The sequence below is a fragment of the Apis florea genome, unplaced genomic scaffold (assembly GCF_048593485.1).
Source record: "Apis florea isolate Af1SG1 unplaced genomic scaffold, ASM4859348v1 contig_2291_pilon, whole genome shotgun sequence".
Taxonomy (NCBI): Eukaryota; Metazoa; Arthropoda; class Insecta; order Hymenoptera; family Apidae; genus Apis; species Apis florea.
The window spans coordinates 5,912,983-5,938,032 of NW_028256553.1; the positions used below are offsets into that span (position 1 = coordinate 5,912,983).

General features: G+C 25.2%; 3 protein-coding genes across 3 annotated transcripts in view; all 3 read left to right on the top strand.

Moving 5' to 3' along the window:
• LOC105735659 (uncharacterized) overlaps positions 1–25,050 on the top strand; it is a 341,613-nt gene that overhangs the window by 234,014 nt on the left and 82,549 nt on the right. The gene's annotated exons all lie outside the window — the stretch shown is intronic.
• On the top strand, positions 1,013–1,408 carry LOC147658332 (uncharacterized). Its single transcript, XM_086903459.1, has one exon. It carries the CDS (start codon positions 1,013–1,015, stop codon positions 1,406–1,408), a length of 396 nt encoding a protein of 131 aa, XP_086759585.1.
• On the top strand, positions 2,192–4,183 carry LOC147658333 (uncharacterized). The gene is made up of 3 exons (XM_086903460.1): positions 2,192–2,891; positions 2,976–3,539; positions 3,984–4,183. Exons 1-3 carry the CDS (start codon positions 2,192–2,194, stop codon positions 4,181–4,183), a joined length of 1,464 nt encoding a protein of 487 aa, XP_086759586.1.

Sequence of the window (25,050 nt, forward strand, 5' to 3'; positions counted from 1 at the left end):
AACATCCGGATCCCAGAATCCGCGATTTAAGTTCCGCCGCAGATGCCTCTGGCGGATCTCCAGTTTGGTGTTCCATGCGAGGTGGATCTCATAATTGGTAATGATCAATTGTGCGATATCCGTAGGACGGATCAGGTTTGGAAAAAGGCTGCCAAGCCTCTTAAAAACGCAGCTAGGGTGGGTATTCGGCGGATAGTTGTCCACGTACGGAATCAGCGGTATGTAGCGTCATTCGAACATCTGAGTTGTCAGCTGTCATAATTCTGGAATTTGGAGGGTGTGTCGACTAGGGAAATGATGCCTCATCCTTGCGAGAGTCGGTTCCTGAAAACGGTGGGGAGGGAGCTGAATGGTCGGTATGTAGTTACCATTCCCTTCGCGACATGCGCGAACTGGGAGACTCGCGTGCGATGGCGGAGAGAAGATTTCGCGCTCTGGAGCGAAGACTCGCGAATGCGTCTGAACTGCGCAATCGGTATGTGCAGTTCATGAAAGACTATGTAGCCTTGGGTCACATGGCCAAGATCGACATAACTATTCAGGACCCGCTTTCTACCTGCCGCACCACCCGATGCTCAAAGCAAGCAGTAAGACCATTAAGCTTCGGCTGGTATTCGATGGCTCGGCAAAATCTTTGATGGGGGTGTCCCTCAATGATCTGCAGCAGATCGGATCGCCGATCCAGGAAGGATCTCTTGTCGATCCTAATTCGCTTCTAAATGTATCAGGTTGTCCTAAGTGCAGACATCGAGAAGATGTTTAGACAAGTATTGGTCGCTCCTCATCAGCGGTCTCTGCAACGCATTGCGGAGGGGGACCCCCCAGGAACCGATCGAGACATATGAGTTGAACACGGTCACTTACGGCACTGCCTCAGCTCCTTATCTGGTCACCCGAGTGTTGCGGCAGGTGGGGTTGGACAACACCGCGATCCGGCGGCTAGCGCGTCTATCCTCCGCGACTTCTACGTGAATGAACTCTCCTGACGGGCGCAGACGTGGAAGAACCAATCATGTTCAAAGGAGATCTGCAGGCTCTCTTACGGGAAGCAGAGTTCAATTTACGGAAATGGGCGTCCAATGAGCCCTCGGTTGTCAAGAGTGCCACAGGTGAGTCCATAGTCGTGAGTCCCCAACCCGAGAAGGATCCTCGTACTCTCGGTCTGCGTTGGGAGCCGATTCCAGATCAATTGACTGTTGAGTTGAACGACCCACTTACCGCCAGAATAACCAAGCGAACAATCCTGTCGGAGACCGCGAGAATCTTTAACCCTCTCGGGTTGATGGGCCCCGCAGTACTTCCCGCGAAGCTACTGCTTCAGGAGCTTTGGAAGTTGGGAGTATCTTGGGACGAGTCTGTGCCCCAAAACATTCATACGCAGTTTAGCGACTACTTAGGGGAACTCTGATCCCTAAAACACATTGCCATTCCGCGGTGTGCGGTGAGCAACGGCCCCACCGTGGAACTACATGCCTTCTGTGACGCCTCGGAGAAGGCATATGGCGCGTGCGTTTACCTACGCGTCATCAACGATATGGAACCCACGGTTCGGCTACTTTGTGCGAAGTCACGCGACGCTCCCCTAAAAACGATCAGCTTGTCGCGTCTCGAATTATGCGTAGCCTTACTGTTGTTGGAGTTGGTGGAGAAGGAGCGAACGTCGTTTCGCATCTGCTTCGAGAGCGAGACGTACTGGACCGACTCCACCATCACCCTCGCGTGGATAGGAGGTCATCCTAGTCGCTGGAAGACGTTTGTCGCGAACCGGGTTATGCAGATTCAGGCAAATTCGCGAGGCGAATGGCGTCACGTGCCCACGGATGACAACCCTGTTGACTTGCTATCGCAGTAGGTGAGACCATCATTACAAGACTCACGTCTTCGGTGAGATGGTCCCTCTTGACTATGGCAGGGGTAGGACGACTGGCCCCGTTCTCACCCGGTACCGAATGAGCTACCCGAGGAGCGCGCTCCAGTTTGTATGTCCATAACGACCAGAGTTTGATGCCTTCAACAGACATTCAAATTACGCGCGACTCATCCGAATTATCGCGTATTGCATAAAATTCTATCGCGCAATCCGCGCACGGCTTTCGGGGGAACGATCGACAACTCCTACAGATTTGGACGACCACTCGGATCTCCTTCTCACCGGAGCGGAGATCGACCGCGCGGAGGGTGCCATTATAGGATGGTTACGGGCACATTCGTTTGCCAAGGAAATCACGGACCTGAAGTCAGGAAGGGGACTGGTGCGATCCAGCTCCTTGAGATGTCTGAGTCCCTTCCTCGACGAAAGGGGACTACTCAGGGTAGGGATGCGGTTGGAACGAATTGCCCTATCATACAACCATCAACATCCAATAATCCTTCCAAAAAGGAAATACCTCACCAAGCTACTCCTGAGCACGAGCGACTGCTGCATGCGGGATGCGAGGCAGTCTTATCATCGATTCGTAGGCGTTACTGGTCCCTTTCAGCGAGAAGCACGCTGCGGGGGGTGATTCGGAGGTGCGCGCGATGCAGTCGGGCGCAATCTAGGACCGAAAAGTATCAGATGGGCCAATTACCAGCGACAAGAGTGCGGATACAAGCATTCTTTTTCAGTACGGGGGTAGACCACGCCGGACCGTTCCTCATCAAGGAACGGTCCCGAAGTCAGAGTACATCCAAGGCCTATCTGTGCGTCTTCGTGTGCCTGGTCACCAAGGCAGTTCACTTGGAGGCAATCACGGAGCTAACCACAGCGTTCCTGAACTGTCTGAGCAGATTTCTCGCGCGTCGGGGGCGATGCCGAGAGATCTGTTCAGATAATGGAACCAACTTCGTGGGCGCGTACAACGAACTACGTAGGATCCGCGAATTCCTGCGCCAGAACGGGAAGTCAATCGGTCACCATGCGATCGCGGAGAGTGTCGAATAGCGATTTATACTCCCACACGCACCACACTTCGGTGGGCTGTGGGAGAGTACAGTTAGGTCTGCCAAGAGACACCTTCTGCGAACAATTGGAGAGACACGCCTCACTTATGAGGAGTTCAGCACCGTGCTGGCCAGGATCGAGGCGTGCATGAACTCTAGACCACTCCATCCTCTGTCGTCGGATCCAAGAGATCTCGATCCCCTCACTCCAAAATACTTCCTGACGGGAGGTTCTACCATTGACATAATCCATCCTGACGTCACGGACGTTAAGGTCAGTCGCCTGTCCAATTTTCAGCTGATGCAGGTGATTCAACAACACTTTTGGCGGAGATGGGAGCGCGACTATTTGCACCAGCTCCAGCAACGATCCAAATGGAAGAACCCAGTACCTCAGACCATCGGAGTGGGCAACTTAGTCGTGCTCAAAGACGAAAATCTGCCGCCACAGCGATGGAGACTGGACCGAATAATCCAGTTGCATCCAGGACCAGATGGGGTAACACTGGTCGTGTCAGTGAGGACCAGTACTGGCACCCTCACCAGACTAGTGGCCAAGGTCTGCCTGTTACCTGTGGACGATCCAGTGCCTCCCAGCCACGACGAACAGCCGAACCGTACCAACCACACGAAGAATTGAACGCGAACGGAATGGTCGCGAGCGTTATCGCGACCTATAAACAAGGTGGCCGCGAGCGTTATCCCGACCTATAAACAAGACATTCGAGAAGGTTTCGGTTACGGTCTTCCTCGCGACCGCGACGGTGAGACGCCAGTAACTCTAAGCAAAGGCAGCTGCAACTCTTGTTTATGTTATGTTTATGTTATAACAATCGCCTAAATCGTCGAATGTTCTGGATCAAACACCTGCCGCCCGCCCTGGACTTATATCTCGAATCGGGTGATGTCGATACCCAGCATCGATATCTTCCCCACTCATAATTGGAATACTCCCCAATCAGCTAGGAAGAGAATCGACCAGAGCTACGGTCTTCCTAGCTAACGATCACTACCGATAAGGCCTTCGGCCAGTTCACACTACCGAAATACTTCTCGGGCAGTCAAGACTACTGCACCGATTCTCCAACAGAAAGGTCGTAGTCATAAGTCGAGTCAATCGTTATTGAATACCATGCCTCCGACCATCGGACACGGTGATATTGAGTTAGGACACAGCTTCCAAAAAAGACATCGCCCATCGGCATTAGGTCGACCAGCGACTAATTTCGACAGCGGCGAAACCAATATTGATAATTATTGATTCTGGATCCACTTAAACTTTACGTACTTTAACGATTGAACTTATTAAAAATTGCAATTAAATGATTATTAATAAATATCTTATTATTTTAGAATATTTTATTTCTAAATAATCAAGATAAATTTCAGAAATGATTGTAAAAGATAATGAGTACCTCAAATTTATTTTATTTTAAGCAATAATTAGACAAAATATTAAAAATCTAATACAAATAAATAGTTAGTAAAAATAACATATAAACAATAAATAAATTAGTATATTTACTTCTTAATTTAATATTTTTTTAATTTATTATTTGAATGTTCTAAACTATCTTGCATAATCAAAGAAATTTTATCAATGAAATTACATCTTTGATTTAATAATACATTTATACTATTATATATTTTTATTAATACTATTATTATAACAAGTTTAATAATAATACAAATAAAATTTTATAAATAAATTTTACAATTATAAGTTTTACCAATTAATTAAAATAGAGACTATCTCAAATTAATATAATTGATAAAAATTTAGTTCATTTAAAATTTAATTAAAATTTCATTAACTAATAAAAATTAAATTAAAATTTAATAATAATTTTAATATTCTTACTAGCAAGTTTAGAATATTTTAGGAATTATTATATAATATTTATTCAACTACAAAATTTATTATAAATTAAAAGATTATTTTAATTATTAGTTAAATAATTTATGAAAAGATATTTTATTTGCTTAAATAAAATATCTTTTAATTCTTTAAAATAAAAATCTAATTAAATAAAAATATATATAATAATATATATAAAATAATTATTATTAAAATATATAACTAATGTTAAATCCAATTATTATTATTATATTATTATTATATATTATTATTATTATATTATTTAAAACTTATGATTTATCAATTTTTTTTATTATATTTATTATATAATATTATTAATTTTTTAATATTATTATTTTTTTACCATTTTAATTAAATTTATTATTTATTTTTAATAATAAAAAAGTTTTTTTTAATAATTAATTTGCTAGTTTAAGCAAATTATTTGATTAAGAATTAAAAATACTTTAATAAATTTCCTTGAATGTAAATTAAAATTCATAAATGAAAAAATAAAACAAAAAAATTTTGCAAATTCTGCCAAAAAACAAAAAAAAATTGTATATATATACATATGTACATACATATATATTTATTTATTCTTACAATTTTTTTTATATATTTTGTTATAGTGTAATAATTATAATAATAACAATCAATCATTAATTATTACTTGTTTTTTGAATGAAAATTGCAAATCTGATAAATAATTGTAATATTTATTTATTTACTATATTACAATAATTAAAAGTCAAAATAGAATAATTTGAAGAATCATAATACATAAATAAATTTAAATCAAAATAATTTATGATATTTTAATATAGATAACATTATATTATAGAACTATATTTCAACAAAACATCTTAATTTCATTATTATATATTGTTAAATAGCCAATATGTTAATTAGTCTATTAATAATGCTTAAAAAAATAACAAAATAAAAATAATTTGCAATTATAATCAGAATAACAACTAATTATAATTATAATAAATATAATAAAAAAGACAGTTCTGGAGAATAAACCGATTAAATTAATATCAGTTTTAATCTATCGAACAATGACTTCAATAGTCAAACTTTTTGATTAAATTAATAAAAAGAAATATGATTTTATTTCGCGTGTATATGTCTCTGATATATAAATTTATTTTCTTGTCAAAATAATGTTCTATTTAATAATATACTTAGATGATTTTATTAAAATTATTACAATATCCATAATTTTTTCTAATTCGCTTTGCAACGCTATAGTAAAACTCGTAATATAATATCTATTGAAAATATTAATTAATTGTGGATTAATTTTCTAGAAAATATAAATGATATTTATATATACATACTAAGTATATATATCAATCTAAAATTTGAATTATTAACATTATTAACAACTTCATAAAGATTTGTCAAATATTATTATATTACAGCAGAAAATTTTTTCCTACAAAAAGAAAAAGAAAAAACAAAAAAAATAAATAAAATATTTGAATTACAAATTAATAATATAAAATTATAAAACGAATTTAAATTTAACGAATATAATTAGAAAGTGATTGTAACTTTTAACTCTTAAAGAATGTTTGTAAAATTACTTCTAATTTTTATTCATCATTATTTTCTATCCTGCCTGAATTATAATCTTTTCTGTACAAATCTTTAATGTTTATTTTTCAATTAGAATCTAATATTCAATAATGAAATTATTAGTAATTCATATGTTTTCAATTATTAGTAAGATTGATTAATTTTTCACAACAGTCTGGGAAATTATCTGTAATATTATATTTTTATATTTATTTTTATATTGAATTTAATTCAATTCGTAAATCTTTGAAAAAAAATTTAAAAATTTTTTAATTTTTTAAATTAAATATAAAGTTTTTATTTTATAATGAAAATACACGAAATATTATTTAATTATAAAAAATTGAATATAATTTGTAATGAAATAAAAATATAAATAATTTTGTGTAATTCTTGAAAATATTCGAAAAAATACAAAAGAAACAAAAATCAAATATCATGTATTTCTAATTATTATACTAGGTTTTATTTTAAATAAATTTAATCATAAAAGAAAAACGGTATATAACTTTGTCTCATAATTATATATTATTCCTAATATATAATTTTAATTTTCTATTATTCTAATAAATTTCATTTATCATAATATATCATTGTCATATATATAAATAATATATTTTTATTAATTAATTAAATTCTATATTTATTTGTTAATATATTTCTTAAATTAAATAGCGACTTGTAATTAAATATGATTAAATATTATTCTAGTTTATATATTTGGTTTTTATTATTATTTGATATCTGAAGAAAATCAATAAATAGGGTGTAAAGTATAAAACAAAACTGTGCTCTAACAATTGCGCCCTTCGAATGAGTAATAAACAATTTGTATATCAACAATCGTGATAGACGGACAGAAGTGATATAATATTTATGGCTTATCAGAGAATCAATTTTTAAAATATGATATGAAATCAGTCAGTATCTTTATACATTTTTTTCTATATTTTATTAAAATATATTTTTTTTACATTTTTCATGATTTTATTTTTTCAAATATATTCTTAAATCATACATAATTATTAGTAATAATGCAAAAGTAGTTGTGCAATGTCGTGAATCTTTCTTTTTTTTAAAATTGGTTTTTTTTTTTTTTTTTGTATTGAATGTCGTGCCAAAAAATCCTTTTCTATAAAATCGGTTATATCTTAAAATAATATTAAAAACTTGGCAGAATTATATATTATTATGACAAAAGACTATATTTTAAATTTTTTAATCTTAAAACAATTAATTTTTTTATTACTTTTAAAATAAGCATTATCTCTGCCTAATATATATTTTTAATCTTTGCATAATAATTTACAATTCAGCATTTACAATTCATTGTAAGTAATTCTATATAAATCAAGATTGTACAAAAAAAATATTTCTTTTTTCTAAAAATTCAGTTGTAAAAAAAACTTACTTCAATTGTCTTAAAATCTTATCAATCAATTTAATCATAATCAAAATTCGTTTCTGAAAACCAAATCGAAAAGAAATTCCACTATTCAATTATAGAAATTGATTTTTCCAAGTCTTAAATCATATTACGATAATCTGTTCCAAACAAATACAGTAAATCTATCTTTGTTACTTACAGGATTTTCAAGTCTCTTATTTGATAGATGGGATTGACACCAATCGTCTAGAGTATCGATCCCGTTCGAATCGTGCTATTCTGTATTTCCAAAGTAGAAAAATTGCTCGCGACTTAAACGCATTATTCACGTAACCGTGTTCTTCCACCCTTTTGGTCCAATCGACATCTGGGTTTTAATGTAATTATAAATCGCTCGAAATCACGTTATCTCTTAAATCGTAGAGAGCGGGAAGCAATGGACGCTTAATAGCATCTCGGCGAGAAAAGTGAGAGTCGGATGAAAAAGAAAGGAAAATAGAGGGAGTTACGAGGAAGGAATGGTTGACTAGGAGATAAAACGGAAAAGTTGTCAGTGGGAAATACGAAAAAACGAGAGAATATAAAAGGAGAAAACGGTAGTAATTAATGGACGACGTTATTTTCCATTATTTGCTTACTTTTTATCATTGATCTTCCATCGAAAATCCGATGTAGTTGCGTTACTTTATGGATTATCATTTATCAAAAAATAAACTTGATTAGCGAAAAATTAATTTGTAATTGTTTTATTATTTATCTGAATGATATTTGCAATATTTATGTATTTCAACATGCAAATGAAAATTTTTTATATAATATAATTTTGGTTAATTTATTTTTCATATATTTTATATTTTATAAACTTAAATAATTGAAAAATAATAAGACTCCAATAGTAATAACAACTCCAATAGTGCTACTTAAATATTCATTGAATATTATTTAGAAAATTAATGTCTTGAAAATTTAAATAAGTTTCTAATCATTCAAATACTTTAATTTTATACTTATTTTTGGGTTTGCTTTGATCTCTAAAATTTATTTTTCAAAAATATATCAGAAATATATTAATAGATATATATAGATTTAGTTTTTATAACAAATCTATTTCATTTTCTAATATAAAATATTTATTTTTCATCTACGTAAATTATATAACTTCAATATTAAACAAAAGAAGCAAAATATTAATGAATTTTAAAAAAAAAATTATTCAAAAATTATTTCTTCAACATCTGTTGCATATTAGCTTTAATCTTATTTATAAATTTTTAGAATATCATTTATAGATAATATCACAATAAGAAGCGGAAACTTTTGTTTTACAACTTATTTCACACATTTAGAATTTTTATGCCCTTTTATTTTGGCACTTTTCGATTTAATTATCCGTCAAGCAAGAACTTTGACCAAAATTGACTAATATTTCGCGCTAGAAAGAATTTCGAATATCTATAAATTTATAAATCATGTTTTAAAAGTACAACTTTTAAAAATATACATATATAATTTCAATTTTTAATTTATGATGATAAATTCTAAAATAATATAGGTAATACATGTATAAGCAATAAATAAATATTATAGTTTAATATATTATTTTACATAATTATGTTTAATATTACTTTAAGAATATTGTTATATAATTATCGATATAAAATTTACGAATTAATTTCTATTTCATATTTATTTTACAACTTGTAAAATCAATATACAAACATAATAAAAATAATATATACAATATATATATATATATATATATAATATATATATATATCATAGAATATAATTTAAATTAAATTATAAATTAAAAATAAATAAATCATAAAATTATTTTTAAATAAAATATTTCTATAGATCTATGTTCGTTATAAAAAATAAATAAATACAGTAAAGTTTTTTTAAAAAATTTTCTTGAAAGATAATGTAACACTTTATAACAAAATTAAATTTTTTATAATATATTTATTTCATATCATTATTGTTAGTAATTCAATTTTTATAGTTGCTGCAATTATAATCAATTTATATTTTAAAAATTATCTGTCGACTTGTTTCAAAATAAAATAGAATTAAAAATTAATAAAGACAAATCAGTTTCAATTGATAAATCAATATTTCTAATTCATTCGAGAAGTGATTGATTATTTAGTAATAAATTCAATTTGATAATGATTATAGAGTCCAAAAATATATAATATAAATTTAATATAGGGTTTATATCCATATGAATTCAAAATTCAAATATGAAAATATTATAAATAGATATGACAAAGAAGAATTTGACAAGAGTTTAAAATTTTGAAAGTATGACAAATTGTAAGTTTTTTTTAATTGGAAAAAGATTTTATGCCTTTAGAATTCCTCTTTATATCTATTTCAATTAAGATTATTAATTTTTTATATATTTAATAAGATATATTTTATATATCCTATTAAATATATTAATAGAATTCGAATAAAATTGTCACAATATTCTCTTTTATATCGTAATACTTTTTCTTATAACTATTTATAACATTTTAATTTTCAGAGCATTGCTCAAGCTTAAATTAACTTTGTTTTTAAAATAGTAGTTAAGTTTTTTACTTAATCAACTATTAATAACTCTGGTTCTTTTAATTAGAAAATCAATCTTTATAGATAAAATTTTATACTATGTACTGATAGATTAAATTTTTCTAATGCTATTTTAATTATAATTATAATGATAAACATTCATAATTAATCAATTAATTAACTAATACGAATTAGATGTTAAATCTAAAAATTCCAATATACATACTATTACATACTATTAAAATAATAAAATAATAAAAAAAAAGAGAAATAAAAAATATAACATTGTTATCGTCGAAGCCGAGTTAACGTAGTCGTAGTGGATCAGTTACACGCTGAGCAATGAATTATGAGAGAGCTGTGTCTCACATACTAAGTATCGTGTCCGACAGTCGGAGCATGATTTTTCTCGATATACCAATTGACTACGACTTGCTCTGCCGAAAGTTTGTGTGGCAGTGAAGATTAGTTAGGAAGAAAGTGGCTCAGCTCGATTCTCTTCCTGACTAATTGGGTGTGTCCTAATTATGAGTGAGGAATATCGGTGACCAATAACATCACCCGGTTTGCGATACAGGCCAAGGCCGGGATGACAAGTGCCAAAGTATACAACTTGGATGGCACGCAGAGAACGTTCTGGTAAATCTAAACAAAGAGTCACGTGTATTTGCTCTATTAATGGTTTTGATAACGGATTTGGGTTTTGTTTAAGTCCACCAATGATCTTTTGTTTAGTCCGCGATAATGCTCGCGGAACAAACATAATAAAATAAAAAGTTTTATTCTTTAAATATATTCTTAAAATCTTCAATCAAAATAAAGATTCATAGTAGAAAAAAATACATATTAATTATAAATTGATACAAATATTTAATTCTAAATAAAAACAATTAAATAATTATTTACAAGAATGAAAACAAATCCATCTTGGAAAGAAATTAAAAAAATCAATTTTATCTTAAAAAATAGTCTTACAAAATACTTCAATTTCGAATTAAAATGATAAATTTAATTAAATTAATTTTTCAATCAACGTTATCTCATGATTCACCTGGCATGAAAACACATTGCGTATTGGCAAACACAATCTGAATCGAATAAAATCGGATGGAATTGGAATTGATCGAGATTAAAAATCCACGAAACGATCAATCTCAGCATTTGTAACGAACTGTGGTGAATAGAAGAATGAATCGATGAACGTTATTAAAGGGAAAATGTCGATGTTTCTTCTTAATCAATAGTCTTCCAGTGATCGTAGAGAATGTCATTGAAGCCATTCGGTATAAAATAGTCACATAATGAAGAATATATATATAAAACTTTTTTCAATTTAATAATACATAATATATTCAATATATAAATTTATTTAAAAAAATTTTTTTTTAATATTTTCATTTTTATAATAAATTTTTCTATATTATAAATTTTTTTCATTATAAATTTTTATTTCTCTTCCAAATTCCCTATAATATATATATCTTTCCTTTTAAAAGAAAGACTATCAAATCAATAGCGAATTACAATTTGTGATAAAAAAAAAGAAATGCAATTATAAGAATTATAATAATAATATATTAAATATATTAAGAATAGGGTGTATAAACAAACAACGAGAAATATTCGAAAGTGAATCAATGTCAATAATTGAATAATTATGCGAAAACAAATTAAAAGTATCCGATCGAAATCGGAAACTATTATGTCAATATTGGAAATGCTGGTTAGAACATTTCACGATGATATTAATATACATAGAAAATGAAATGCTGAATAGACGCGAAATAAAATAGTCTTGAATTCTGATACAATAGTCGAATGATAAATGTCAAATTTGATTTTTATATAAATGGAAAATGATAAAATAATATGAAACTGAATTTTGGAATATCATATGAAATAAAATTCTTTATGCATGAACACGATCGATAACGATTGTGAACTATCAAATCGATTGCAATAGTGTTTGTACAATAGGGACAAGATTTCATTCGAAATGAAACTAATGTTCTAGAAATTTTTCGCTTTTTTATAAATTATATTTAGCAAATTTTCTTTTTTTATATTCAGTAGTATGTATATATATATATACATGTATAAAGGTAATTTAATTTAATTTTATAGATAATGATAAATAATAATAAATAAGAAAGAATTTAATTTATAATAATAAGAATCCAAGAAATAAATATACAAATGCTATGTAAAAGTTTTAAGAATTTTTAAATTTATACATAAATCAGGAAGTATTTTCCATATTTTCTTGTGAGACATTGTGTTAAATCTTATATAAACACGCATATCACACTTGTAATCTTTAATGTTAAAAAAAAATATATCACCAGCATTTTGCATATGAGATTTCACCACCAATACTATTATGGGCACGAACATTTTTTTTACAAATAAAGAATTAAATATATATAAGAAAATATTTTTTAGGAGGATATATCGTAACGATATATGACGAAAGATATATACCGAATTAGTACATTGAATTCAATTTTTAAAAATTTTCATTGTTCATTAATAAATATTTATTGCATAATATTCTAGATTTACAAGTGATTCATTATATTTCTTCCTCTTTTTTAAATAATTATTATTTCAAAACTACAATTATTAAACACAACTTCAAAATTAATAATAAGTTAATAAAGATCCCAAATTAAATTAAATTTTTTGTCATAATAAAACTAGTAAGAATTTTTAAATTCTCTAATTGCTCTATTATATCGAATATACTATGCATCGAATATATCGATTCGCATGAAACGAGTTCTTGTCATAATATATAATCTTTAATGAACGAATCGTACCAATGAATATATTGATTAATAAGCACGTGGTTTTGAATTGATTAAATTTAAATTTATTTTGCTAAATTCAATTATATAACATTATATTCGTTCCACATATCTACATCGCTTCGTTTTGTTTTATTAAAAAATATCGCTAATTTTTGTTTTCTGAAAAATCAATCAAAGGATTACGTTAATAGTAACATTCATTTTCTCCATATTTGCAAAATATTCTTGCTGGCGAGAGTAAAGATTTATGAAGATTCAAAGCGTTTCTCCACGTAAAAAGTTAAAAAAATAAATCTTAATTAATTTATGGATATTTATTATTTATAAATCTTTAAAAAAATTGTCAATTAAAAATAATCTTATTGCGTTCGTGTTATAAGTTGAATTTTATGAATTTCGTTAGAGATTGTAAGACGGAATATGATCTTTCTAGAATATACCGATTCATTGTTACAATTTATAATACTAAGAGTTGTTTTAAGGGATGCTAACATATTCGTAAAATATCTTTGTAAAATCGATTTAAAACACAAAAATACAAAAATACGAAAATTATATATAAAAGTCGGTCGAAATTTATTTATTAATTATACAATAATATATAACAATTTAAGTTTGTTAAAAATGAGAGAAAAGTGAAGCGAATTGTGTATCTCTGTTTTATTTGATTTTTAATTTATTACATATTATTAATTTAAATTATTGTATATTTTTAATTTAAATTATTTAATAAATAATCTTAAACCAAAATTTTTATATCAATTTTTGTATTTATTTTAGTTTCTAGAACTGATCTTATTCGTTCTGAATCTGAATATCAATATCTCGTATAAAAAATAGATTTTAATTAAGTTTATTTTTAATTTAAAAAATTCTAATATTTCATTTTTATAACTTTATCAGCAATTAAAATATTAATTATAATATTATTAATAATTTTTAATATATTCTTTATATAGATCGAAAAACTTTCTACTATTCACTAATCATACTAAATTATATCTTTTGAAAAATAAATCTAATTGTAATTTTTATTTAAAAAAAATTTTACTTAAATAGTAAATTTAGTTGCATTTAAGTTTTCTAATAAATTATTCTTGTATACTTGTATATTATTTAATAAAATAAGTTTAGGTATATTTAAAAAAAGAATTCCAATATAATGTTCCGTTCTGTTATATAATGATATCATATTTTTACACAAAAAACATTACAGAAACGAATCTAACATTTTATCTTGATCAATTTAATAATATCTTTCCATAAAAAACCTATAATTTCGGAAACAAATCACTTTTTTCTTTTGCAAAATGAAATCATGATCTTTTCTTATTCGGGATAATTTAACAAGAACATTATTACTATCTTAATTAAAAAATTTCAAATATTTTCATAAATATACTTACATAAATACACTTTATTTATTATATCTGATTCTTTTATCCATAAAAATATATTGGTTTAATTATATTTTCATTTAATTGATTCGAAATGATAAAAATATTTAGTGTTTCTTTAACCACCATAACCAAATATATTTAAAATCTAGCGATTCTGAAATATCATTAAACTGCGTGGTTCTCATGACACTACTTTGTAGACGCAAGTAATCGATTGCGGTTTTCTAGAATGCTGAAGATTATTGGAGAATTGTGTTTTCAAAAGTTATATATATATATATGCGTTACGACGAATCAATAAATTTTCATTCAACGTTAAAACGGTTCCATGGAAACCCCATGAAACTTTGTAATAATGAATGTCATAGGAAGATTTTTGAATGATTCGTTGCAAAAAATAATAAAATATTAGAAAAATAATATTAAAAATAATAAATATTTTTATATAAAATAAAAATAATAAATAAAAAAACTACTTCAAATAAAATAAAAAACAAAAATATTTGCACATAAATTCAGTTTTAAATTAGATTTTAAAAATTTTCCTTAAGAATAACTTCTTTATAAATAAATTTTTATATAATATTTATTTTATTTGAAATCATATTTATTAATTATTTAAAAAATATTTATATATTTTAAAAATATCATTATATATGAAAATTTAATTATATTTATAGATGTAATCATAATTTTTGATCGACTAAATCGCATTTCTATAATATTATTTATAAACATAAATGATATTATATATTTTTATGTTGAATAAAATTTAATTATATAATGCATTCATATTTTTGTTATTCATATATGTTTACGGATAGAAAGCATTGCATTAAGGAATAATTAGCTATTTCTTCTTAATTTATTTTTCTCTATATTTGATAATTTTAGTAAAAAAACTATTTCTAAAATAAATATGAATTATAAATAATCTGTGTCATTTATAATCGATAGAATGAAAAATTAAATAATAAAGTTCTGCAAATTATTATTTTAGTATAAATTTGAATTTTTGAATTTGAAATAAATTAAATTTTGTATCAAATTTTAATTAAATTTAATTGAAATATTTTACTTTTAAAATTGTGAAATTCTTATTGATTATGATTAATTATTTTTATGTTTACTTTGAAATAATATTTCATTGAAATAATATAATATTGAATCACGTTATAATACTGATATTGCACAATGGATTTTAAACATTTATATTAAATATTCATATTAAACGTTTGATAAATATTAATATGAATAATATAATAATATAAATATAATAAGTTTATTTATTTTATTGAAATATATTGCAAAAAGCATATCTAAAGATTTTAAAAGAATTTACTTATTAAAATAAACAAAATATACATTCTAATTCGGAAATTACCGATTTTTAATTCTTTTAAAATTTAATTATAATGATGAATATATAATTTAAAAATCGTTTTTTTTAAATATCCTATAAATTTTACGTACTATTTACTAATGTAATTATTGATATAATTATTAAACAATTTAACAAATTATTTGCTTAACACATTCTTGATTATTTTTTTCTTTTTGTTTCATTTAATTAATCAATTTAATTTTATTTATATAATTTAATTTAGGAAAAAATGAAAAATTTAAAAATAATTATATTATAATGAATTAATTTTAAAAACAATATAAAATATTGTTTATTTAAAATAAGAAATTTAAGATAAAAAAAAATTTTTAAAAATATAATATGAGCAATTAAAAAATTTGATATATATTAACAATATTTAACTATCTATTGTTATTATTTTTTTATAAAAATTTTTATTATACATTTTTAACTTTATAAAGCATTTTTAGAAATAATCAGTATAAGTCAATTACACATTAAAAAATAATTAAGAAAAATTAAAATAAAAAGTACTAATGTTGATAAAACAACAAGAAATCAATTATTTTGTTTGAAAATTGTATTTTAATTGATTTATTAAACTAAAAATTTTAACAATGAGAGAAAAAGAGATTTTTGAATTAAAATATAAATCATTTCTGAAAAAAATTTGATTAAAATTTAATAAATTTAATTAATATAATTAAGTAAAACCTCCATATATTTATTATAAATTTTATACAAAACTATAAAGTTATTTTACTATTAAAAATAATTGATTGATATTTTTTTATAAAGTATAAGAACTAAATTATATGTTATATGTTGTATATTTAATTTAAATTGATAATTATACACTCAAAATTATATACACTCAGAAGCTAGGAACAATTTCAATTTTTATCTCTTGAAAATATGATAAAATAAAACGAAAATGTATGGTTTTCATACATTAATAATACACAAAATAAAAAATTGAACAAAAAAAAAGTTTCATATTGAAATTAAAGTTTTGTAAATAATTTATCAATTATTAAAATATTATTTTTTGATAGAACATTTAAGATAGACAAATATAATAAGAAGATAGAAGAATGAAACTTATTTACATGAATTATACTCGTACAATTTCATTTTAATAATTTATAATCTTTAATTGATAGAAAAGATTATATAAATATTATAAAAAAATGAAAGTAATATAACTGTAATATAGCTCTTTACATATTTACATTTTTTATTAAATTTTCTGATAAAAAACTGGTAGAAGACTACTAAAACATTTTATTTTTTTAATAGAAATAAATTTTAGATCGTTCTTTTACAAAACTTTAAATTATTTCCAGAAATTAATAAGAAATTGATAGATATATAATTGAAAGGTTAATTTTATAATTTATGTAATATATTCTTTGTTATTAACATGAATAATAACAACAAATTTTTATTAATTCTTTACGATTTTATATCGTTTTTATTACGGTTTTGCACTCAATATTTCATTTATTTAATTTCTTGTATTTTTAATATAAGAATCATATCGAATAAAATTTAATGGAAATATTATGTTTTAATAATATATTAACTGTGAAAATACGAAAAAATAACCAATTTATTAAATATAGATCAATTAAAATAAAAGACGAATATAATTTAAAGATCATAAAAAACTAAAATTTCTATGATTGAAAATAAATATATAAATATAATAAATATAATGTATTAGTAATATATTAATAGTTTCAAAATAGAAATCATCAAGATCAAATATCTACCAATTTTTTATTTTTAATGAATTTTGCATAATTTACTTCAACAATCACATTTTGTCGTTCGATTTACTTAATTTCGAAAATCTGAAATTATTTACAATTCCCTAATTATAAATAAACTATTCAATCATTTCTTATAAAACCGAATGTATCATAATCAACTGTTACAATAAATCAATAGATGGATTAATTATTGATTCATAAAATCATTTTAATAATGATCAATACTAATATTCCATACTAATGAATCCATTCAATCAATTTACTTTCTATAAAATTTCCTAAACTCATTTCCAATTTCTTCGAAATTCATTAAGAAGAGATTCAATTAAATTCATAATCGCAAGAAGCGATTGAAATGAAGTTCTTAATTTGTCCGAACTAAATTTCATAATTTCTCTGAACATTTGAAGAAATCATTCATTATTGCCTATGCAGTAAAGAAAGTACCCATTCTGAATAATGTCATTCGGTATCATTGCAAAAAGTAAAAATGTTATTAATCTGATTTTATAAGATTTAATAATAAGAATTTTCGTTCACACAAACGCGAATTATGTATAATGAAAGTATGAAGTTCCATTTTATAAAGATAGTATAAGATATTAGAAAAGGATCGTCGCATTTACTAATAAATTTGTAACATGATATCATGCCTTGTTAATATTGATCAATTATTAATACTAGACAATCACGATAATGACCGTGAAACTAAAAAACGGAAATTGCCGCAATCATTGTATATTGATTAATCCATATAATTTCATTCTATTTTTTAACATTTATAATAATAATGTTTATATGCATTTATCAAAATATGATAATAAGAAACTTCTTAATATAAAAAATAAACTAAAAAAAATATGTAATTAAAAATATGTGTAATAGACAATAACGTATTTTCCATTCTTTATTTCACATTTCATCAAATTTTCATTTTCAAACAAATCTATAATCGAGATAATTGATATAATCAAAAGCAATCTCTTCATTTATTTGTTTTCCTCAACTTGATGCACATTCAACTCGCTCCGAACTCATTTAAAATTCAAAACCGAGATCAATCTTCTTTTTTTGTAACAAATTTTTTACAACAGAATAACAAAAGTTGGCATTAAAACACATACGTAATTATATTTTTCCAACAGAATCGAAATCGTTCGCATTTGACATTATTGTCAATTCCAAAAATTACAATTTTCATTAAAATTTTCAAGAAAAAATCAGCTTTAATAAGCCAATTAAACTATCACACATAAAAAAAAAACGAAATCTATCGATGAAACTGATACGAAATCTATACGTGGAAAATTACACATGTTTTTTCATTTGTGTATATCTTTTAATGATTTTTCTAATTTTATTTTTTTATAATTCGGCATCTAAATCAATCATATTTTCTTATAACATCAAAGGGAATTTGTTTAGATCCAAAATGCAAATTTTTTATGATGCCACTTGTTGGAAATACAAGAATCGCATTTTTCAACGCAGTTTTCTTAAGCTTTGTAATTTCATGACAATGTAACAACACAAAAATTCCGCCAACATTTTGATTACAATTATTTAAAAACTATTTATTTTTAAAACTTTTTCCTGCAATATGTAAAATATGAATAACACGAGAAATCTAATTTCCCAATCCCCATCAGAAAAGAGAAAAAATCTTTTAACAATTTGCATATTTTTTTCCTATGATGCAACAATATGAAAATAAATCAAATAAAGAGAGTTAATATGTAAAATTATAAAATATTTATTCATAGATCAGTTTTATTTATTGAAAAGCATTTATTCTATACATTGATGAGAAAAAATATTATAAACTTTTATATATTATTATAATTCGTTTAAAATTATTTTTATTAATTTAAAATTTTAGATTTTAATAAAATTTTAATTTAAAATTTCTTATTTTAAAATATTTTATTTTATTTATATTTTCCTATATTTATTAATATTCCATTATATCGAGATATAATTTTATATAAATAATATATTTGTTTTACTAAATGATATATTTATTTAATAAAAAATGATAGAGATTAAAACAAGTCAAAATAAAAATAATGATAATAATGAAATAAAAATATATAAGACATTATAAATAACAAAAGATATTGAAAAAAAGAATATATACACATTTTCCATTTTATAAATTTTTTTATAATTATATATATAACTATAAAAGAACAAAAGTTACAAAATTAGAGATTTATAAAACTATTATCCAATATTATTAAAATTTATTATTACTAAAAAACTATTTAAGTTATTGAAATCTAATTAGTATAATAATACTATAACTTATTTTTTCATAAATAATTATATAAATTTCATAAATTATTATCTTATAAAAAATTTTACAATGCTTTGATTTTCTTGAGAGTAACAACATGGTAAATAGATAAATATCGAAATTATTATTATTATTTTTTTTTATACTATTCTAATATTTCCAACGAAAATGAAGAAAAGAAAGAAAAATCAATAATATTAAGATGCGAGTCTTGGGATGTAGAACGATCCGCTTCGTGCTTTACTTTTTTCAAGAGCACTTCCGCAGGGAGTTAGGAATCCTCGATTCCAGTTACTAGCGAGTCATCCAGGCTTATAAGCCACCTGATTTCAAAATATATGGCTTGTATTATACGGAATATATAATATGATGTAAAATAAAGAATAAACAGAATAATTCTTGAAGAATCTTACTATAAATTCTTTTTTACATTAAAATAGACAATTTATTTTTTTTTTTTTTGACTTATATTGATAAAATAAGTGAAATCAAAAATAAAAACTTTGAAATAAGTCACAATTTGATCATCCTTGTTATATAATATTTATATAATATTTTATCAATAATATATCGATGTAATTATAGATACGAATATATGTTTCATTTTATTTATTTATTTATTTTTGTTTAATTCATCAACTTTTATTTTATTTTCCAGTTGACAATAGATTGATATGTCACAAAAATGATTTACTATAAAAAATACATTTTATGAAATCGTGAGATTCTATGATCCATTCTTTAATCTACATCATTAAAAATCTATCATAAGTGTAAGCATACAAGAATTCACATAAAACAACACACGAAAATACAATCAAAAATTTATAAAAATTCTTTTAAATAACATTAGGAAACAGTAATAACATAGTTAATTATTTCAATATTGATCTAGAAATATTTAACTTTCAATTGTATAATAACATATTTAGCTTGAAAATTATTATTCGATTTTTAATTAAGTCATTTATCGCCTCAATTATTTATTATAAAGAATTTTATGTATTATGGATCTAAAGGCTTTATTTCTTTAGGTAGTTTCAATATCACACGCAAAGGTGTGAGCGAATACAAAGCACGCGTCACGCAAGATCTTATCACTATATATACTATATAGAATCAAAGATTTAGCATTTTATTAAAGAGTTTATATAAGAGATAGAGAAATCAGATTATTATTAAGAAAAAAAAATTCTTAAAAGAGAAGAAGAAGAAAAATTATTGTAAAATTAAGAATAATTTTAACATTTTTCAAAGAAAAACAGAAATGATAAAATATTTACTTTAATAAATAATATGTATAGATTTAAGTATTCATAACAAAAATCTGTATATTTCTTCCAATATTAAAATGATAATTATTACTATTATCATTAAAAAATATATGTCATTTTTTACTCAGATAAATAAAAATCTAAACTTAATGGATAAGTAAAATTGTATCATTCTGTTTGTTTTATTCTCGAAAGGTAATACATTTGTAAAATTTTTTCATTTTATATTCACCAATTTAAACAATAGATTGTGAAATGACTTGACCAAAAGTAATAGCAAGAAAGAATATTTTTAATAAAGAAAATAGAAATAAACTGTTATATAAATATAGATCATGATGTCTTTGTTCTACTGTGCAGAGCTCACTATGTCGCGTCGCACAGCGGTTCAAAAGAGAAACAGATAAAACAATAGAAATAGTGATCGCATCCAGTGACACTCAATTCACGCATAAATATACAAGATATGAGTCGTATTTATATATATATAAATTCAATACACCTTCTTTTTTTATATAGTATATAGTATATAATTTTTACAGTATTAAGTGATTTCTTTAAGTAAAATAATCCTAAGTTTATCAAGTTTTTCTTTTTTTTTTTAATAATTTTTAGATAATTTTTATAAACGAGAAAATATATTTGAAATATGATCGTAAATTTATACGGATATTTGCAAATATTGTTAAATATATACAATATAGTTTCACTTATTTTATTATCTGTACTATAATGAACGAAATTAAAAAAAAATTATTTAATATGTATTGTATGCATATATCTAGCATCTATGTATATAGATATATGTAATAATGCCGGACAATTGATTGAAAAACAATTTTTACTTTATTAAAATGTTATAAAATTATTTTCGCTTTAGGATATTTTTGACAAAAATTTTTTTTATTGATTAAATAATTATGATAGGGTTATAATTATAATATGATATAATATAAAAGATACAAAGATATATAAAAATATAAAAGTAAAGAAAATTCTTGATTATTCATTATTATCTTTGTTATATGCGAATTTTATTCCATTCTTTTATTCATATTTTACGAAAATATTTTAATACATCTAAAATTTAATATCACATCATAGAACTAGAATCTACAAGCTAGCACACGAATATAAAATATTATGTAAAGAGAATATAAAAAATCGAAAACATTATGGATATAATCATTTTTTCTGAAATAATTATAATTTTGCTTCTCGTGTGTTGTCTCTAAGTTGTGTGTTATTTTAAAAATAGTTTAACTATTTATTAAGTGTGGTTGAATATCTGATCATTTAAATATCATATTTTTTAATTTTGTTATTTTTAACAACAAATATTTCTTATAATTTTAATTCCTTTCTTTTCAATACAAGCTTTATTTTTTATTTTTTACTTATTATCATTACTTTGTAATTACTTCGTAATTATAAAAATATTTCATAAAAAAATAATAGATTACGAGAAAAAAAATCATTAAATTTTAGTGAAATATAATAATTTTTAGTCATAATAATTTTTGTGAAAAATTCATATATAATGAGAAACAATCTTATTGTGAATCGTGAATAAAAAAATGAAATAACAGCATAATTAATATATATTTCTGAAATAGATTTTTTTGAAATAGATAATTATATTATCTAATAATATATTATTTATATATACTAATATTAACAAGAAATTAAGAGGAAAAATATTGGTTTAAAAAAAATAGTTTTAGTTTAATAAAAAAATCTTTCTGCATTCATAGGCACTTATTAAAAATTTTTTACAAAATTTTCTTTTATTAAAGATGTTCTTCAATCAATTATTTTATAACATCAATAAAAAAGAAATAAAAAAAAATATCTATATGTGGATCATCTATCTACCTTAAACCTTCGAAACATTTTCACAGGAATAAATTAAAGATTTCCTCATATATATTTAATTCTATATAATAATTCAATAAGAAAAAGAATATATTGATTAACGCTTAATAAGTCATAAGCTATTTAATATTATATTAAAAATATATATATTTAATTAATTTGTTAATCTTCAGATAAATGTTTTCACAAATGCAAATGAAAGATCTTGTTCATTTAATTTATTCGATTCGATCGATATCTCGATCTTTGATTATAATCTAATAACAGTGCACTCTATTTATTATTAATTTTCTTTTGTTCTTTCTTCTTCCTCTTCCTTTTCTTCTATAATCCTCTCCATAGATACACAAATTATACTCATACTCACGTTTCTGATAAGGTATTTTAGGATGTAATTCAGAATGACTTTTTGATATAAGGAGGATTTATGATATAAGGAAGTAGACATCTGGGCGGTTCCTCTTTTATGTTACGTACACACACAACTTATGAAAGCAAGAGTGGGCCGGATTTAACGACACGATTCACGCGATTCATGAGAAAAGAAGTAGACATGCAACGACCACTTTATTGTTCGGTGTATACCTACAAATGATCCGACAATAAGACGTACACGCTACTTTCATTAAAAGTCACATAATCGTTTGTCACATCGTATTAAATGGCAGGAAATTTGATTTCGAGTCCTGATACTGGCACAGTTATATTTAGATATGATGTATTACTTCGTCATAATTATTTTATAGACTGCAACAAATATCGATTGGCATGCGTGTCCATTTACCGAAAGAATATGTTGAAAATTGCATTATCAATAATTCGAACAAAAATTACAGCCAATTCGATAGTCATTAGATTGGATTGATAATTTTTTATGATCCTTTTTTCGATAAAATAGTTGATTAACTCGAGAGAGTTCAGTGACATTTTATGCTGTGCGAAAAAACTCCATTGATTAACTTTATATGTAATATATTTTTTTGAATGGAAATTCATAATGATATCGATAGGATATGCATTTATGGCATTTTCATGCCGTTTATACATTTACGATAAAAGTAGCTTGTAGTACCGTGATAATGAAATTCTAAAAACAAAAATTTTCGATTGAAGGGAAATCTTTTGATCTTAAAATTTTTAATTTTAATGTTTATGTAATTATCGGATTAAAGAGGATTTTTATGAATACAATAATTTAATATTTGAATTCGAAATTATTAATATATACATAATAATGGCAACATTTTGTTAATATAATATAATTATTGGAGAAAAATACACACGAATTTCAATTGCGTTCTGGAAACATCTAAAAATGTATTTTACATGAATCTATAAAATTTTCAATTCGAATAATTGTGCATAATTATGTAATTATTTAATCAATATTATTTATGTGACATTTATGTGAAAGTTTCAACTTATGTGTATCCAATAATAACTACTATGTTATAAAATAAAATATGAGGTAAACTTTAATAAATGTATGAAATATGAATTTTTAATAAATTGGTAATTATTTATATCTTAATTTAATTTTAAACATACAAATTAAAACGTAAAAAATGAAATTTCGCGAACATGTAAATTAATATCTAGATTTCATTACAGAATAATTTTTCATTTCCATATTGATAAACGTTTATTCACTGATCATTAATGTAAATGCAATATTTTATTTACTTTTTCATAAACGATTGCTTTTCTATTATTTAAATTAATCAAAGCGATAATAAACGTATGTAACTTTTCATTATTTTTAACTAATAGCTGTTGAAGAAACTATTTATTTCTACATTATTAAGTTAAACTGAATTATACAAATTTATAATAAAATTATTTATAAGTCAATTCTGATTCTTCTTTTTCTTTCTAACAATTTATGTACATATTACTACTTATCTTCTGTAATGTAGAAATCTAGACTTCTATTAATTAGAT

Coding starts and splice junctions, on each gene's coding strand:
- LOC147658332 (XM_086903459.1), top strand. CDS start 1,013: ATGTTCAAAGGAGATCTGCAGGCTCTCTTACGGGAAGCAGAGTTCAAT.
- LOC147658333 (XM_086903460.1), top strand. CDS start 2,192: ATGGTTACGGGCACATTCGTTTGCCAAGGAAATCACGGACCTGAAGTC. Junction 2,892..2,975: donor CCAGAACGGGAAGTCAATCG/GTCACCATGCGA, acceptor GGGAGAGTACAG/TTAGGTCTGCCAAGAGACAC. Junction 3,540..3,983: donor CCACGACGAACAGCCGAACC/GTACCAACCACA, acceptor CTTCTCGGGCAG/TCAAGACTACTGCACCGATT.